The sequence below is a fragment of the Mustela nivalis genome (genome assembly GCF_964662115.1).
Source record: "Mustela nivalis genome assembly, chromosome: X".
NCBI classification, from domain to species: Eukaryota; Metazoa; Chordata; class Mammalia; order Carnivora; family Mustelidae; genus Mustela; species Mustela nivalis.
The window spans coordinates 108639914-108657689 of record NC_139040.1 but is presented as its reverse complement, the minus strand read 5'-3'; the positions used below and the strand labels follow the sequence as shown (position 1 = coordinate 108657689).

The following is a 17776-nucleotide window of genomic DNA, read 5'->3' as shown; positions in this document are numbered from 1 at the left end:
TTAGTCAGTGGGCTTTCACCAGGTATGTGGACAGATATGGCTCCAACCAGGTCCCTGGGAAAGCGTCTGTCTGGTCACTGTGTGGACCTTGGGTGGGCGGGACTTGCTCTGGACCATGGCAGAAGGGATTTAGACACAGATGTCTTATTTTTGGCCATTTTGCTGACATCATTCCCATTTGTCATTTTTTGTTGAATATTGCAATCAGAATCACTTGAAAGTCATGGGAAGAGTAAACCAATGGCTATGTTCGAATTTGTGCAAACTATTGCAAAGAGCATGTACACCAGCTGTTTTCTATCTCTTCAGTGAACAGAATTATAGTTGAGGGTTTAAAGTACAGAAAATAAAATTTAAAGAATAAAGTTTAGAATAAGAAATATACTCTTGGGGTGCCTGGGTGGCTCGGTGGGCTACACCTCTGCCTTTGGCTCAGGTCATGATCTCAGAGTCCTGGGATGGAGCCCCGCATCTGGCTCTCTGCTCAGCGGGAAGCCTGCTTCTCCCCTCTCTCTGCCTGCCTCTCTGCCTACTTGTGATCCCTCTCTTTCTCAAATAAATAAATAAATAAAATCTTTTTAAAAAGTACAAAAAAAAAATAAATATACTCTTGTACTACCCTGTTATGATTAACCACCTTTAAGCTGTTTATAAACTTAAGTTGAACTGAAAAGATCACAGACTTATTCTTTAAAAACCTTAGCATAGTTCTGTTTTTTCTATGGTTATAAAAATGTCAATTTTTCAGAGTTTCTCCAGTCATATAAAACTCAGACATTAAGATATTAAGTCAATATATGTTCTTATAAATATTAAACCAATATAAGTACTTACAGATATTAAACAAAATTAAAGAGATGTTACCCAAGATCCATATTTATCTGAGAATTGAGAAAATAGAAGAAAGCTTGGATATATGATCTTTGAGTCAGAGAACATTGCTGAATTTAGTATGGTATCTGGCATGATGTTTGCAGTCTGATAGCTTTTAAATCAGGAGTTTCCTTCTGGTAGTAAATAAATGCCTAGCCCATTACTGCTCTGACAGAGACCCTGGGGAAAGAGAGGAATTAGATATCAATCAAGTGTTCCATTGATTTGAGGCTGCTGCCGCAGATGCTCACAAGGGGCTTTTGAGCCACATTTACTACCAAGATAATCTGCATGTGAGCAACTTCTTTTTATCGAAGAGGTATCAGCTTAACTACTTCTATAAATTTGTCCAGATGATATAAAAACTGACTGAGGCCTTAGCACCAATTCCTGAGGTTCATTTAAGCTTAATATAGTTAATGTATACATTACTCTAGGCAAGAATCTACTTCCTTTTTGGTGAAAGTGTGGATTGTTTAGAGTACATCCCCTGTAAGTATCAGCACCACTTATCATGGATCTGACACTGCAGTGATTAGTTTTGTCATTCTCTGGCCAATTAACCAGCAGCTGCAGGCAGTTCTTTCATGCCCTTGAGCCCTCGGGATGCCTATACCCTATCCTAGAGCAGAGTTTCTGGAAGTGTAGTCCCTGAACCAGCAGTAGCTTTACCCGAGACCTTGTTATAGATGCAAATTGTTGGAGGTCATAGGTGTGCAGTTGGTTAAGTGTCTGACTCTGGATTTCGTCTCAGGTCATGATCTTGGGGTCATGAGATTAAACCTAGGTAGAGCTCCGTGCTCAGCTCAGAGTCTGCTTAAGAATCTCTCTCCCCCTCCCTCTGCCTCTCCTGCTTGGGTACATACACACACACACACACACACTCTCTCTCTCTCTCTAAGAAACAAATCTTTTAAAAATGCCAATTCAAAAACTTACTCTAGAACTATTGAATGGAACACTATGGAGGTAGGGCCCAGCAATCTATATTTCAGCAATCCCTCCAAATTGTTGTCATTCATGCTCAAGTCTGAAACCACTTTTTCAAAGGAGTTTATAAGGTCTGTAAGGTCTTCCTTCCTTTGACTCATAGTGAGAAACTATAGTTCAAGACTCTTCCAAAGGAAACGTGATAAATACTGACCCCATAGCTTCTAGTAATTCCTTGAGGAGTCCAGGCAGCATGGAGTGTATATCTCCAAAGCCATTTCTCCTAGAAAATAATCCCAGGTCTTGAGAAAATCCCCACACTGGCTGTAAAACACAAGTCGTGTGATATGCAAATGAAAGATTATCCATTTATTTAATCAACAAATCTGATCATCTACAAGCTCTGGTGAGATATCTGAGTCAAGGATATTGTGGTCAAATAAAAAAGATAAGATGTGAGCACAATAATACCATACATGGGAAAAGAGATTATGTCCAAGTCAAAGATAGCAGACTCAAAATCAAAAGAAATCAATGAAACAGATCTACCTGCTGGCTTTTTGACAATGAGTAAACATTATTATTTTCCAGGATACCATAAATATAATCAGTGGTGAGATTTGGAAAGATAAATTTTACAGCTCCATGTGGAATGGGCCAGAAGTGGAAAGAAACAGAGAGGAAGACCTACTAAAACAGACTTATATAACAGCTAAGAAAGGAGTAGGGCCTGACCCAGGATGGAAGTAGAATCCAAAGGACTTTTACCAGTGAATGCCTATGAGATTATCAGTAATTAAAAAGGATAAGTGGAACATATATTTGACATTTGGAGACTAAAAAAGTGAGATTATAATGCTATTAAAGTGGAATAAAAGGTGAAGAACAGAGCTTGAGATGGAAAGCTTGTTATGTTGTGAGAATGTTGAATATGAGGTGCACACTGAGCATCCAAATTAAGGGGCCCAGGTTACAGGTAAAAGAGGGATATGGGTGGTAGTTCATGAGAAGGAAGACAGGACTGCACATCTAAATCAGGGGGTTAGCTACGTAGAAGTGATTATTAATGTCATGGGAGAAGAGGAGATTTTTAAGGGAAAGTGGGCTGAGAGAAAAGTGAAGCAGGCACAGAAAATATCTTGAGAAATAAAGCATTTGAGTTGGAAGAGAGACCTCCACGGAAGAGGCAGAGGAACAGACAGTGTCATGTAAGCAATGGTGATATCAGGCTGAAACTTAACAGTATCAGTAGGTCAGTTGTTTGCATCTCTTCTGAGTCATATGAGCTCTGTTCTTATTGGTGTTCATATTGATCTGCTTTTCAAATATTTTAAGCTTAGAGAAGACAAAGGTCTAAGAATGAGGATCTGGCTTTTACATTTCCCAGATCTGGGCAAACTTCAACATGTTATAGTACTGTGTAGCAAACAGGGAGAAAACAACTTCCAAGAAAGAAAATAGTATATGCATGAAATCATTCTACAATCCACTCTGTTTTAAGGAGTCCTCCCTTTGGTCCATGACCCCTATAACAGTCTTAGCAACATGTTTGTCCCCTAGAAATAACCTATTGACTTGTCTACATCTCCTACTAGACTGGTAGCTACTGACGGATATTGTAAAGGAAGTCTTATATCTCAGATATGGCATGTGGGAATATCTAATGAATGGACACTTTAATTAAATATTAACTGGTCTTACATCCTAGCTTTATTATGTACTATTTTCTATGATTTCTTATTCAACTAAAGTGTTTACATCAACAAAATTGTACCACTGTTGACTGCTGGCATATTTGCATGACCTGCTGTAGCAAATGCAATTATCGTTTTTGGTGAAAATCGAATTTTATTTATAAAATAAAATAAAATATTTTTTTTATAAAATAGCTTTTTATTTATAAAAAGCTATTTCCTGGTTAAAGAATAAGGAATATAGCAAATATCAGAGTATGGCATGTTTGGGATGATTCCTATTTTTCTATACTTTTTTTTTTTTTTTAATCTGAAACCTGTTTAAAAAAAAATCTACTGGGGCACCTGGGTGGCTCAGTGGGTTTTAAAGCCTCTGCCTTCGGCTCAGGTCATGATCTCAGGGTCCTGGGATCAAGCCCCCCCACCACCAGTCGGGCTTCCTGCTCATCAGGGAGCCTGCTTCCCCCCCCACCCCCCACTTGCCCCTCTGCCTGTTTGTGATCTCTGTCGGTCAGATAAATAAATAAATCTTAAAAAAAAAATCTACTATACCTAAAGGTTTTCTTTCAGACAGCCTATAACAGAGTTGTTAGTTTCTTTCTTTTTTTTTTAGATCTGAATTTGAATTCTTTTTTTGTTTTCTTTTTTTTTAGTTGTTAGTTTATTGTATACCTATGTTAACTTCAGATAGAGTTAACAGTTTTCTGAGTTTGCCCTAACAAGTTTTAACTGTAGAATAACTTGTAGAAGACTGGGGACTATCAGACTACTAAAATGAACACACCTATATGGATCTCTGATAGTGAACTCTAGTGTCCCCAGGTCAAAGGGAGTTCCCCAAAGCCACCCAGAGCAACAATTAAGGACATCCCTCTATTTCTGATGTTTTATAACTCCAAAGTTTTAAATGTTCTGTGCCAAATACAAAGCTCATTTTGTTCTGAAATTTAGGGATGTTTCAATTCAACTTGATCTGATAATTCAGTAATACACCGACAATCATCCGGGAAGTACAAAAGAGGGCTAAGGATTGATATTTGGTAAACTCTGTATATTGGTAGCATTTAGATTTGAGGTGAATTATGAATCCTGATATCTCAATCCGTAAAGGCAATGGATGAATGAGAGACTATCCAGAAGATACATGACTTATTTTAATGAGAAACACAAATAGGAAATTTGGGATGCTTAATGTTAAAAAAAAATTAAGGTCAAGATAATGCATGACAGCAGTCATCAAATATTTGAAGAGTTTCCATGTAAAAAGGGGAAAGAAGAAGGAAAGAAATAGATTTTATTTTACTTTTTTAAAGACTTTATTTATTTATTTGACAGACAGAGATCACTAGTACACAGAGAGGCAGGCAGAGAGAGAGGAGGAAGCAGGTTCCCTGCCGAGGAGAGAGCCTTACATGGGGCTCGATCCCAGGACCCTGGGATCATGACCTGAGCCGAAGGCAGAGGCTTTAACCCACTGAGCCACCCAGGCGCCCCAGAAACTGATTTTAGAACAAAGTTTCATTCATTTATTTTGTAATGTTTTATTCTCATGGTCAAACTGATAAACATAATAAAAAATACTGGCAGTATTTTACATGTGAGATAAATGAAGATCAACAAAACAATACGGTTTTCTAAAATAATTCAAGTGGAATAATATTCTAAGTCCCCAAATCCAAGAACTGGTTCCCAGGAGATAACTAATTATTCCACGCTTGATTTTATTTTCTCCCCAGCAGAGTCTGGTGATGGGTATGAAGGAGGGCACGTATTGCATGGAGCACTGGCTATTGTACATAAACAGTGAATCTTGGAACACTGCATCATAAACTAATGATGTATTTTATGGTGACTAACATAACACAATAAAAAAGAAATTTAAAAAATCAGTACAGTGCCCACAATCAAAATACCATTCCTCTGTGGTCAAGCCAGGTGCACTTTCTTTTTTCTTTTCAACAAAGTTAAATGGCCAAGGACAGGATTAGTTGAATGTACAGTTACTTAGAGTAAGAGCATACTATCGAACCAACTGCCTTTTATAAGCAGTCAAGATTCTCTATGACCTATACATCAAAAATGCTAAAAGTTAACATTCCATTGCTCTTTTTGTTCATTTTCTTACTACTGTCTTTACAACAACAAAACCAACAAATAAAAATACCTCCAAATGAATTCCAGAATATTTGACATCATTGAATTCTTATTGAAAATTAGTAGAAGCTCCTTTCTTTGGTCTCCCCAAAGTAGGGCATTTAGAGATGTCTTTTTAAAAGAGTTGAATGTTTTCATGTCCTAATGTTTTCTTTGGCGAGCAGTGACTTCAACTTTACTCTGTAATCTTTTTGACAGACAATAAAGATTATGATGCATACTTATCATACACCAAAGTGGACCCTGACCAGTGGAATCAAGAGACTGGGGAAGAAGAACGCTTTGCTCTTGAAATCCTACCTGACATGCTTGAAAAACATTATGGATATAAGTTGTTCATACCAGATAGAGATTTAATCCCAACTGGAAGTAAGTTAATGTTTTCATTTGAAGGTGTGCATACTCTTTTTGGCGGTCTGTGTGTCATCATTCTTTTTAGGCAGAATGTTAACTTGTGGTTCTCTACATCAAAAATAGTATCAGTGTCTCAAGAAAGAAATGTCATTATATGTTCACATGAAACTTAATTTCTGATGCCCCTGAGAAGCTAGTTCCACTATTCTGTAAAGCACCTCCTTTTATGAGTCTTGACGTTTGAAAAAACAAATGGGAGATTTGTACCTAGGAAAAGTATTTCTAACGCTGAGGAAAGCAAAGCCCGTATTCTATTTGGTGCGGTCATTGGCTGTTTTCATCTTCTGAGGTATGACCTAGCAAGCAACAATTTTCACGTAATGTGTGGAAGAGAAGCTGCTGGGGCTTTCTGGAGCAGATGTTTGATCCCGTCATTCTGATAAGCTCTCTTCTCTTTTATAGCATACATTGAAGATGTGGCAAGGTGTGTAGATCAAAGCAAGAGGCTGATTATTGTCATGACCCCAAATTATGTAGTCAGAAGGGGCTGGAGCATCTTTGAACTGGAGACCAGACTTCGAAACATGCTCGTCACTGGAGAAATTAAAGTGATACTCATTGAATGCAGCGAACTCCGAGGCATTATGAACTACCAGGAGGTGGAAGCCCTCAAGCACACCATCAAGCTCCTGACGGTTATTAAATGGCATGGACCAAAATGCAACAAGTTGAACTCTAAGTTCTGGAAACGTTTACAGTATGAAATGCCTTTTAAGAGGATAGAACCCATTACGCACGAGCAGGCTTTAGATGTTAGTGAGCAGGGGCCTTTTGGGGAGCTGCAGACTGTCTCGGCCATCTCCATGGCCGCGGCCACCTCCACAGCTCTAGCCACTGCCCATCCAGACCTCCGTTCCACCTTTCACAACACGTACCATTCACAAATGCGTCAGAAACACTACTACCGAAGCTATGAGTACGACGTACCTCCTACCGGCACCCTGCCTCTTACCTCCATAGGAAATCAGCATACCTATTGTAACATCCCTATGACACTCATCAACGGGCAGCGGCCACAGACAAAATCGAGCAGGGAGCAGAATCCAGACGAGGCCCACACAAACAGTGCCATCCTGCCGCTGTTGCCAAGGGAGACCAGTATATCCAGTGTGATTTGGTGACAGAAAAGCAAGGGACATCCCGTCCCTGGGAGCTTGAGCGGAGTGTGCAGCCCAGTGCCTGGAACTAAATCCTCGACTGCTGCTGTTAAAAACATGCATTACAATCTCTAGAACACGAGGAAAAACAGGGTCTTGTACATATGTTTTTGGCAATTTCTTTGTAGCATCAGTGTCTTCCTGTTTTACCATGTCTCTTACCATTACATTTTTTGACTTTGTTTTATATGTCATTGGAATTTGTAAATTTACCTTTTTTTAAAGAAGAGACTTCTGTATAGATAGAAAACCCTTTTTTGCTTCATTAGTTCAGTTTTAGAATGGGTTTTATTTTCTTTTCTTGATTTTGTTTTGCTTTTAACATTTCCTTGGGGTGCTTGGACAAATCTATCCGATGGGACAAGGAGCACCGGATCCTCTCTTGGGTTCTGCCTAGGATCAGCAGGGCCACGTGGGCCTTCAGAGAGCAGTGCGACGAATGCCAGCATTGCCATTTGGGAGGAAAAAAAAAAGATGAGAAGAACACTGGTTCGTAGGAGGGCCCCGTCAATCAGAGCCCTGAATCTCTTCCTTGTCCCACCTCATTCCCCACCTCTACCCTTCTAATGGCGGCATGATGTGTAAACTCTGAGCAGGGGTGGGGGTGGGTCTAACTGTCTTAACATTTAATTCACTGCTCGTCAGAATACACTCCAGACCCAGAAGTGTGCTAGTCACTTGACAGTGACCACTACAGTGTGCTAAGAAGAGAAGATCGAGGGCCTGAAAATGGGGGAGAGAGTGTTGTTTCTGTTTTTTAAATGAGTTGATGTACCCTTATATAAATATATATATATATATAAAACACACACACAACAAAACAAAAGAAACAAAAAACAAAAAAAAAAAACACAAAAAAACACAAAAAAAAAAACCACAAAAAAAATCAAGCCCTATATTTGATCACTTCCTGGAAAGGCATGAATGTGTTTGTGGCTGTTTTTGTTTAATATTCTACTTCCTCTTTTCCCTCTATAATTTTTCTGCAAATGAGATTATGTGCAAATGCCAGGCAGGTTAACTCAAAAGGGTGAATCAACACAAGTCTAAATGAAATTTACATTGAAGGCTTCCAAACCAAAGGGAAGGACAGGATGTGTCATCAAATATGTTTTGTCACCTTGTATTATACGAAATGTTATTTTCTAAAGAGTCAGAACAAATCTGTGAAACTTACTATGGGATCCCCTTGTATTTAAATGTTAATTCACTGTATTTAATTTTCAACTACATTCAGAATCAAGTGTTTGGTTTCAGTTTGTGAACATAAGCAACACTTAGTAATATCAAAGTGTTTATATAAGAACTCAGGAGGTCAAACATATGAGTACCAACAGAAATCACTATTTTCAAAATAAACATTATTTACACAAAATAGTTTTTAAATTAGATGAGAAAGTGTTTAAAATAATTTTACTGTATAAATAATTCGTTTTATTTTAACTGTGTAATTCTATCTTTCAGAAACAGAAAGCTGATGCTCCCAGGAAATTCAACCCTTACCATTTAGCTTTATGTTTGAAATCAATGGCATAAGCAGCTAATACATATTCATGTTGAAGACGATGCAAAATCAGTCATCAAGGAACTTGCAGAGGGTGGAATTGTTAAAGGGAAATATTACCTATGTAGCTTTTAGTTAAAAAGAAATCAATGTGATGAAAACACTGATATAGAACTTATACATTCCTGTAGTGATTCCTTGTAGGAACTTCCATGCCAGTCCTCGCCTGTGGGCTCGTGTCGTGACTATTGTATGTTCGGTTTATTCCTACCACCATATAATGAGAAAACAATTCTACAGTTTGGGTCACAATACTAAACGTGTGAGTTGGCCAAACACGCGCAAAAAGTGTAAACTTCAAAAAGAGTTCATTTGGGAGGGTAAGATTGAACTGCAAATGTACCGAGATGAGCATAAAAACTTTGCAACAATGCGAAGGTCTCAGTATTTGTGTGACAAGGTAAAGGAGCCTTGGGATGTGCAGTGATTTTTATTTGCTTAAAAAATGTTTATTTCCCTGACAAGTCACCCGGGGTCCTTCTCTACAATCTGTTCTTTATTCCCATGCTCCCCCAGGACCTGTGTCACATTTTCAGAAACCAGAACTGAAGCTGCAAGGACACATAAACTTTGTCAGCTTTGCACATTGGGTTATTTTCAGAATCCAAGAAGGCCGTTGTTTACTTTGTACTATGGACACCTGTCAGGGACTGGTGGCAGCGAACCTCACTGGACTGGATTCCAGACTCCCCCAGTGCTCAGAAAACTGTAAACATGGCAATGGCCTGGTTTATTTCTTTGGTTTGGTTTTATTTTGTTTTGTTTAATTTATTTTTTTTTAAGTGCACGATGGAAGTGTGTAGAGGAAGTAATCAGACCACAGTCATAGTTTAGGCATCCATAGGTGTTAATTTAGCTGCATTGGGAGTACATTTTTTGTTCTATTTTTAGTGTAGATTTAAGCACTTTGAATAGCATGATTCAGGGATTGATGGGTAATATTTGATATTCTCACAACTTAAGGAACTTTTTTTTCCTCTAATGCTTTGTCATATTTTTTAAAAAAGAAAATAAATGGAGAAGAAGCTCTCTATGGCTTTAGAAACATTCCTCCCAAGCATTCCTCTATCAGCTCCATGTGAGAACAAATGAAGGCAACTGTCATGTGTTCACGTGCTCTATGTTTAATAAAAGTTATGTTAGAACTCACAATAAAAAAAGAAAAAATGTATTTTCCCTAGTGCTTAGGTTTCATCCTTCTCTTTTTTCGGTGGGGGCGGTGGGGGATGAGACTATTGTAGCTGTAGAAACACAGTTGGAAATGGGACTGTGTTAGCCAGGCTGAGGGAGAGAATGGGCTTCTGGACTTGGACACATGCGATGTTTGGTATTGTCTGTTGTTTATAATTCACTGCTCGGGCTCCCAGTGACGTGTTATGGATTCAAAGTCCATCTGGTTCTTTAACGTAACCACTCCTTGCTGCCTACGAGCGTCCTATCCTGTATACTGGTGCTCAAATCCTTAACTACTTAATTTGTAATTCACTGCTTAGGTTTCCTATGAGCTGAGAAGAAATTTGTATCTCAGGCAGCCAGCTGATTTAAGTTTAGGTCAATTCTGTGAAATAAATCTCAAACACAATGAGTTAAGAGACCTGAAACTGCTATATTTCCATAGCTGAACACCTGATTGTTCAAGCCTTCAACCCTTCTGTGTTTATTACTTTCTTCATAATCTGTGTATTTGAACCCTATCGGCTTAATCTTAATTATCTAGACACTGGCTTCTTCCTTATTTCATTACTACTTAGCATTTTGTAACAAGAGCAAATATTAACTCAGAGCCAACCCCTGAACTCCAAGTGAGCTTTGTTTATCCTAGAATAGTCATTAACTTTGACAGATACCATTTATGTAAATTAAGATCACCATTTCTAGGAAAACATGAATTCATACATTTGTAAATTATGCTCTGGTACTGGAATGATACCCTAATTCTCCTTTTTCCAAGAAGATTTTTTTTTATCTTGTGCTTCATTTCTTTCTCTTCTCTATTTAGCTTACGTGTGTCATTGGTCTCAGAAGAAAGCTTAGTGAGATTCAAAAGGAGACTGTTAGTGTCCAAAGTGACACGAATGAAAGGAATAAGAGAATGCACAGGCACAGAAGAGGAAAATCCCTTACTGTCTCTGATCTGAATGTGCTTGGTCATTATCCCCATCATTGTCGTAGTTGATCAACAGTGGTGGAATATTACTAAATGTGTCAGAAATCCTACCTACGGGCACATATTCCCCATCACTGAACACATTCTTTCACAATATACACAGTTATTACTAAGAGCTGATATATTGCAACTGACTTCCCTAAGAGGAGGAGCTTGTCGGTGGAAGCAGAGCTATTCCTTGCCTTCTCCTGAACCCTTCCCGTTGACTATTCTGAGCAAAGAAAGCCGTTAACAGTCAATTTTTGATTATCCTGAACAATGGAACTTGGGTTCAAGGACACTTTGAGTCTATGAAAAGGACTGAAGGAAATAATGAAGTCCTTGAAATTCCAGACCAAATTGTGAATGTGTGCCAAACTGTATTTTCCTGGATGTGAGTCTCAAAGACATCCATCACCTGAAAAGCTATTGATGTTTGGATTTAGGTCATATTCTCAGAAGCTGACAGTTACATAAAGCGCATATCTTGTCAGCATTGTTAAGCCTATGATTCCTTACCCGAGAGTCATGAAAATTCAGGGAATGATTATCGTCTTTTAACAAGCAGAGGCAATTCCTCTTCCGACGTGACCGGACTTTGTGGGAGACTTGGTTTATAGTGAGGGCAAATTTGGTATGATGGCAAGTCATTGAGGCCCAGAGAAATGGGAATCAAGTCTTATTACTCTGCTAGTTCACTCATTTCATAGTTGACTCAAAAGATAGTTTTGGAAGAGTGTGAAGTCTGACTTGGCATGACGCCTCATTTCATGAAACTTCTTTATGATTTGGGTTTAATCACGCTTCCCACCACAAAACTAAAGAAATAGTCCAGTACAGGAGTAAAAGAAACAACCACTTGACATGTTTTTCCTGAGAGACTTCATTTTTTTGTGTCAAGATTTAGGATTTGTTATCGTATGCTTGATTTTCGGCCATTGTGTTTTTGCCAGTTTCAGGATTTATGATATGACTTTGGAGCAATATGAAGAATTTTAAGAAATCGACCGAAGTGAGATGGTGGCTATTTAGTTTTATTTTTTACTCATTCATGATGGCAACTAGGTGAAAGTTTGTGCTATGTTAATAATTAAGATACTGTCACAAGGAGCTGTAAGTCCTGACTGAGTTCAAGTAAAAAGAAGGTTGATGACAATGATGAGTGCATCCTTGTCCTAATCTCATGTGTCTTTTCATCATCCAACTTCGGTCACATCCATAGAGAATGCCCAGACTAAGAAGAAGGTTCTCATCCTCCATCAGGTATCCTTTCTTTCTTCCAGGCTCAGAATACAAAATATGTCTCTATTACAAACATGCAAGATACATAAAAAGAAAATTTTCCTCCTGCCCTCTAGTAACTAACTATTCCTCTGAGTAGTCTCTGAGTCCACGGACAAACTCCCATTTCATTAAATTTAGTAAACTAGGGCACTGTTGTTTTTCCACCATTCACTAGCGTCATTGATGCATCCCCCAGGGTCCACGAGCCTGAAAAATATTCTCTTTCTTAACAAACAGGCAATCGCTTGACATCATTACACTGTGTTCCCTCCACTACTAAATGAATAGAAATTGAAGAACTGCACATGAACTTGAGACTCTTATGTGTAATATTGATGTTGTATAAATTTCAATCTTCATAGTCCAGATAACCTTAAGTTTCAAAGGGCATGCTGGTCATTAAAAAAAAAGATTTAATGTAAAATGACATATTACATAGTGCATGAACATGTGGCGAAGTAATTTGGATCTATCCTTACTAGTCAATGAGAGACTAAATTTGGGGAGATCAGATGTGAGTGTTTTAGGTTAATTCTCACCTGGGATGAAGACATCTTTATGTTAGGATACATGGACAGTTGTCCAAATTCCTTGCAGCATATGCTCCTGGTAACTAGAATTTTTAGTGTGTTCTTTCCACCAAAGTAGTGGAGATATGTTCATATAATCTGCTATTGAATTGTAAAAACTTTTTCATTTTCAGAGTTTGAGGGAACCCAAGTAGGAAAATGAATTTAGTCATTTTCCTCTGCTGGTGTTCAAGTCAAATTTTAAACTCAGACACTTTCAGATATGTTCAACAGTCAGTAAAAAGTGCATTTTACATAGTGTTTCCCTTTAGTTTTGCCTACCCTCTTTGATTTTGTACAATCTAGAATGTATGTAACTCACGCGTAGGTGATGGAGGCGCTCTTTTTTTTTTCTTAGAATACTTACAATTATATATTTGGTTTTGCTTTGACTAGCAATAGGAAAATAGACAAATACAAGTGTAAAAATGAGAAATTTTAAACTTGAATTATAATTTGTGTTTTATAGTCGTTTCATAAGTCTGTTGCTCTCTATGAGTATGCTCTCTATATATCCTGTAAAAATAAATTTATATGTTACATAGAAATTCAAGAAATTAAATTATTTATTAAGCTACAAATGTTTCTTCTGGTTTCTACCTGATTATAGATGAAAATAAATTAAATAATGTGTTGTTGGAACAGATGTAAGTACCTTCGTTAATTTGATAACTGTTGTTAAACTTTTCTTTCCCTCTCTGTTTATGTCTCTATAAGCATATAATTCTTAGACTTAATTCCTATTATGATTATGAAGAAGGGATATAAGAAATGGCCACGGTCAATTGGCTGAACATAAAGAAAACCTTTGCTAAAAAATCAAGCTCATTTCCAATCCCTCTTCTGTTCTTCACTCCTGGATTATGGAGAGGTTTGAATCACAAACTTGATCACTTAAAAGTCATTATCACATCAATGATTGTTTCAAGGTTAAATTCTCCACGATTCCTTCATCTATTTCGCAACATTCTGGGAGAAACAGAAAGGAAAGGAATTATAGCACGTGAGTCTTCTTTGCTGTTTCTCTTCTTTACTTCTTGCTCCCCAGGTATTTTATCCCTTTCTTTTTAAGGTACTACTCACATAACGACCTTAAAATAAAGTCCCCTCAGGTAATATTTTAAAGTGACCAAGATCTTTAATCATCTTATTTTTCTACTTCGTCTGCACCTACTTATAGTGCACAGTCATTCCTAAAGAGAAATGTTTTTGGCCTTACTTTTCATTTTATGGTAAAGAGAAGTAAACCTAAAATTTGTTTATCTGGGGGGAGAGGAATGATGGTAAATCTTTCCATCACAAGCCTAACAAGAGAACACCCAGAAGCCTCTTAGAATGAATGGGCTGTTTAGGCAGAATTCCTATCTTAGGACAGCCTTTTAAGAAACACTTATCAAAGATGAAGCCAAGATAAATCATTACAAAAACGGAAAGTAATATTTATAAGAACCCTGTGAGGTTATTTCAGGTTGGACTTTAAAGTAATTAATATGTTTAAAATTTCATAAAATCATTTCTACCTCAGTAGGGTTTTTCAATGTGAAAAATAACTTCTACTGAAGAAGTAAAATGTTATATGGATTATGACTCAGTGTATAATTCCCATATTGTATTTCAAATCGTGAATCCTAGGACCTGACCATTATTAAAAGTATCAGGGGAGAAACCTCTATAGTTGAAGAATATTTGGGACTATTTTTGCACCTTACACATACACATTTAAATTCTCAGGAATTTTCAGTTTCACCCATACTATTAACAAATGGTTAAAAGACTGATATCCATAAAACATCTTAACTTATTTCTAGAAGATTCCTAATTGATATCAGATCTACACTTATGGGAAAAATAGGAACAGAGACTGAGGCAAAATTTCAGAGAATTAAAATCTTCGTGACCCACTGACTGCTGTGGGATTTTTAGCATTTATGTATGACCTATAAGAGTAATTCAAACTAAGTCCTTGATCAATCAGTGTCTAATGCCCAGTGATACTGTTGTGTGTCTGGGTGTGTGGGCGGGGTGAAGTTCTGAAGAATAGAGAACATCTAAATCTGACCAATAGTTTAGCCAATGTTTACTGAAATTAGGAATTTTGATCAGAGTGCGATGTCAATTGGTTTTCGATGGTACAGGGAGGAAGGTTTTTATTGGAATAGTTAAGTATTTGAACATACGTTAGGATTTAAGAAAAAACTTATGTAGTACATCAAACTTGACTTTATGGGTACTATTTCTAGTTCTGTTTATATGGCAAAATGATATATAACTACATGATTTAAATAAAAACATAGGTAATTAATAACGTAGGAAAGAAGATAAATGGCAAAAGTCATCAAGATGCTTCATGAATGACTGGATTAGGAAAAACTGCTAAGATAGTCAAATATCTAACTTCTGGGGGGAAAAAACTAATAAAAGGTGAAACATCCCCCAAAATAGCAGAAGAATATGCGAAAAACCTACAAAAGTGACCGTCAGAACTGTAAGATTAGGACAGTCTATAGCTGGTTTAAATTAAGTGATGAAATATCTCAGTTCTTTAATTGTCCTTGGCAATAAAGAACCATTTAAACAATTATGAACTTGAAAGGAAAACTGACATAGGAATAAAAATCCTTTCTTAAATGATCTCAGCATGCTTTTCCTAAGTAAAAGGTGAAATTGATTGCTAAACGTTGTTATAAGGTATGAATAGAAATTATTATTTTGGTATGCTAGAAACTGTGACAGAAAGGCCTGGTGAAGGGTGAAATCCTTCATTCAGAGCATTCTTCCAGTGGGCCCGCTGTCATAGTTCTCAGACTTGGGTGCAATTACAATCACCTGGGAAAATTTAAAGAGTCACAGAGATTCAAATGAAACCAATCAGGGGGGGTTGTCCCCCTTGTCAGTTACTAGGGTTTTTGTTTTTGTTTTATCTTGTTTTGTTTTTAACAAACTTTCCAGGTGATTCTATTTTTAAAAAAAAATCAGAGGTGAAAACTAGAGGAGGCAAACCCCTGGGTCTCAAATTTAACGCTTTGGAAGAATTGCCTGGAAAGCTTGTTAAAAAATGGATATTCAGATTTAAGTCTCATAGCGCTGGAGTGGGGCCCAGAATCTCTTTATTGAACAAGCTTCCCAGGTGATTCTAATGTGAAGGCCTACAGACAACCCTTTGAGAAACACAGGTGTAGGATTTGTTATTTCTGTCATTACAACTGCTGTCACTCTTTGGAATACAAGATTAAAGTCTGCAGCGGATGAATGTCGCCATAAACTGGGTCTCCCCCCCCTTTTCTTTTTTTTTTTAACAATTTCTCCCAATTTGTTCATCAGAACTCAATGAAGATGTCCTGAGGGAAAAAAACTGAACTATATATAGAAAATTATACTCATTTGGGAATATCTTAAAAAGGAGGAGGAGGAAAAAGAACTAGTAAAAATTAAGTCCAACTTTTTCATGAAATACATGACTTTTTAAAAATGCCCCGTCAGAGAAGAAAGGTAGACTAATTAATATTTAAGTGTTAATTTAAAAGATAGTTAAGTTTTAATTAAAAAATAAAATTCTTAGAGAATTTATGTCTCTTGTCATTTCTGTTTCTGTTAAGGAAGAAAAAAAAAATTAGGGATACCAAAGATACTGATTGTGAAAATAAAGGTATCGATAACAAATTTGTTAAATTAGTTGGACTTAACAGTTATTTTCCCTCGTGTTAACAATGAGTTCATTGAAAGAGGAACTCTAATGAAGACTTTTCCAAACATTCTTTAGCATAAGAATCGCTCGTAGCTTTTGTTAAAAGCATCGATAACTGGCTCACCCCCAAAACAATTGAACCCTGGGAAACTTTTATGATCATGTTATTTGGTGAACCCTATTCTATTGAGTAATGTAAAAAGTCCGAGACTATATGCATGCAGTGCCCATAAATTTAGTTCATTCTTTGTGAGATGATAAGTTAAATACAACATCTTGCATTATTTCAGCAAAATGACAACCTACACGACAATAACAAACCAGTTGGTCCTTAATTTCACACCACAACCATTCATACTGACAATGTGTTTTCAGCCACATATATTTATCTCACTGGGCTAATATTGACGTTTATGTCCCTTGTTACACCAGGACTGACAACCAGTGATGACGTTTGTAGCTTCTGTTTCTTAAGAATGTCCTATCTGATGATGTTTGATTCTTATGAACTAATCGTGTCACTGATCCTGAGTGCATATGTCAAGGACACAGCTCCTGTTAGTTAAGAGAAAATATTCTTATACATTACTTGTGGAGTAGCCACATCAGAGAGTTTCTAGAGAACTCCTTTAACTTTATCCACCCATATCCTAGTGACTTCTACAGCCACTATGGGACCTCGTACCATTTATGGTTTTATAAAACCAGAACATCCAAAAAATAATATTCAGTGGTAGAATTCTACTGAGTGCAACATAGCCTTTTTTAATTTCTACGCAAAACTGGAAGAGACAGTATACCAAGTGAGCTTGCTTTATTTTCAGAATGCAATCTGGACAACAGCTCAAAACAGTCAACTTTGGAAACATGAAGCATTTAGTGTGCTAAATTAATGTACATGTGTGAATGCATGTATAATGTCCTCACACTTTAATGAAAAACACACACTAACCAAACCTGATCAATATAGGCACTACATTAAAAAAACAGTTCTATGAGTTCCCAAGATAATGCCTTCCATCAGGAAATTATTCAGAGTATCATTTTTGCACAGGCTAAATATAAACACCTCGGTTTCTGTTCAACTAACTTTTCTTGAAGGACACGCATTTTATCTTAAAGGAGAGAGTCAGCTCATTCTTGCTTTTTTTGCAGAAAAATTCTGTGATTGTTTCCATTTCATATTTTTCCATTACGTGGTAGTGCTGAATTATTTATTTATAAAAAAATGGGGGAGGTATTGCACTCAGCAACTACCATAAGAAAAGCCTGTGAAAGCATCAAAGTTATTACCATGGGTTTCCTA

The 17776-nt window shown here is 37.1% G+C and overlaps 1 protein-coding gene across 1 annotated transcript in view; it reads left to right on the top strand.

The window, feature by feature from the left end:
- The window catches only part of IL1RAPL1 (interleukin 1 receptor accessory protein like 1), a 1316605-nt gene extending 1308008 nt beyond the window's left edge, over nt 1-8597 (top strand). The window contains exons 10-11 of the mRNA XM_082716862.1: nt 5850-6020; nt 6468-8597. Of these exons, the coding sequence (XP_082572988.1) occupies nt 5850-6020; nt 6468-7186 (890 nt within the window). The 3' untranslated portion in view covers nt 7187-8597. The remainder of the gene's footprint in view (nt 1-5849; nt 6021-6467) is intronic.
- The last annotated feature ends 9179 nt before the right edge of the window (nt 8598-17776 follow it).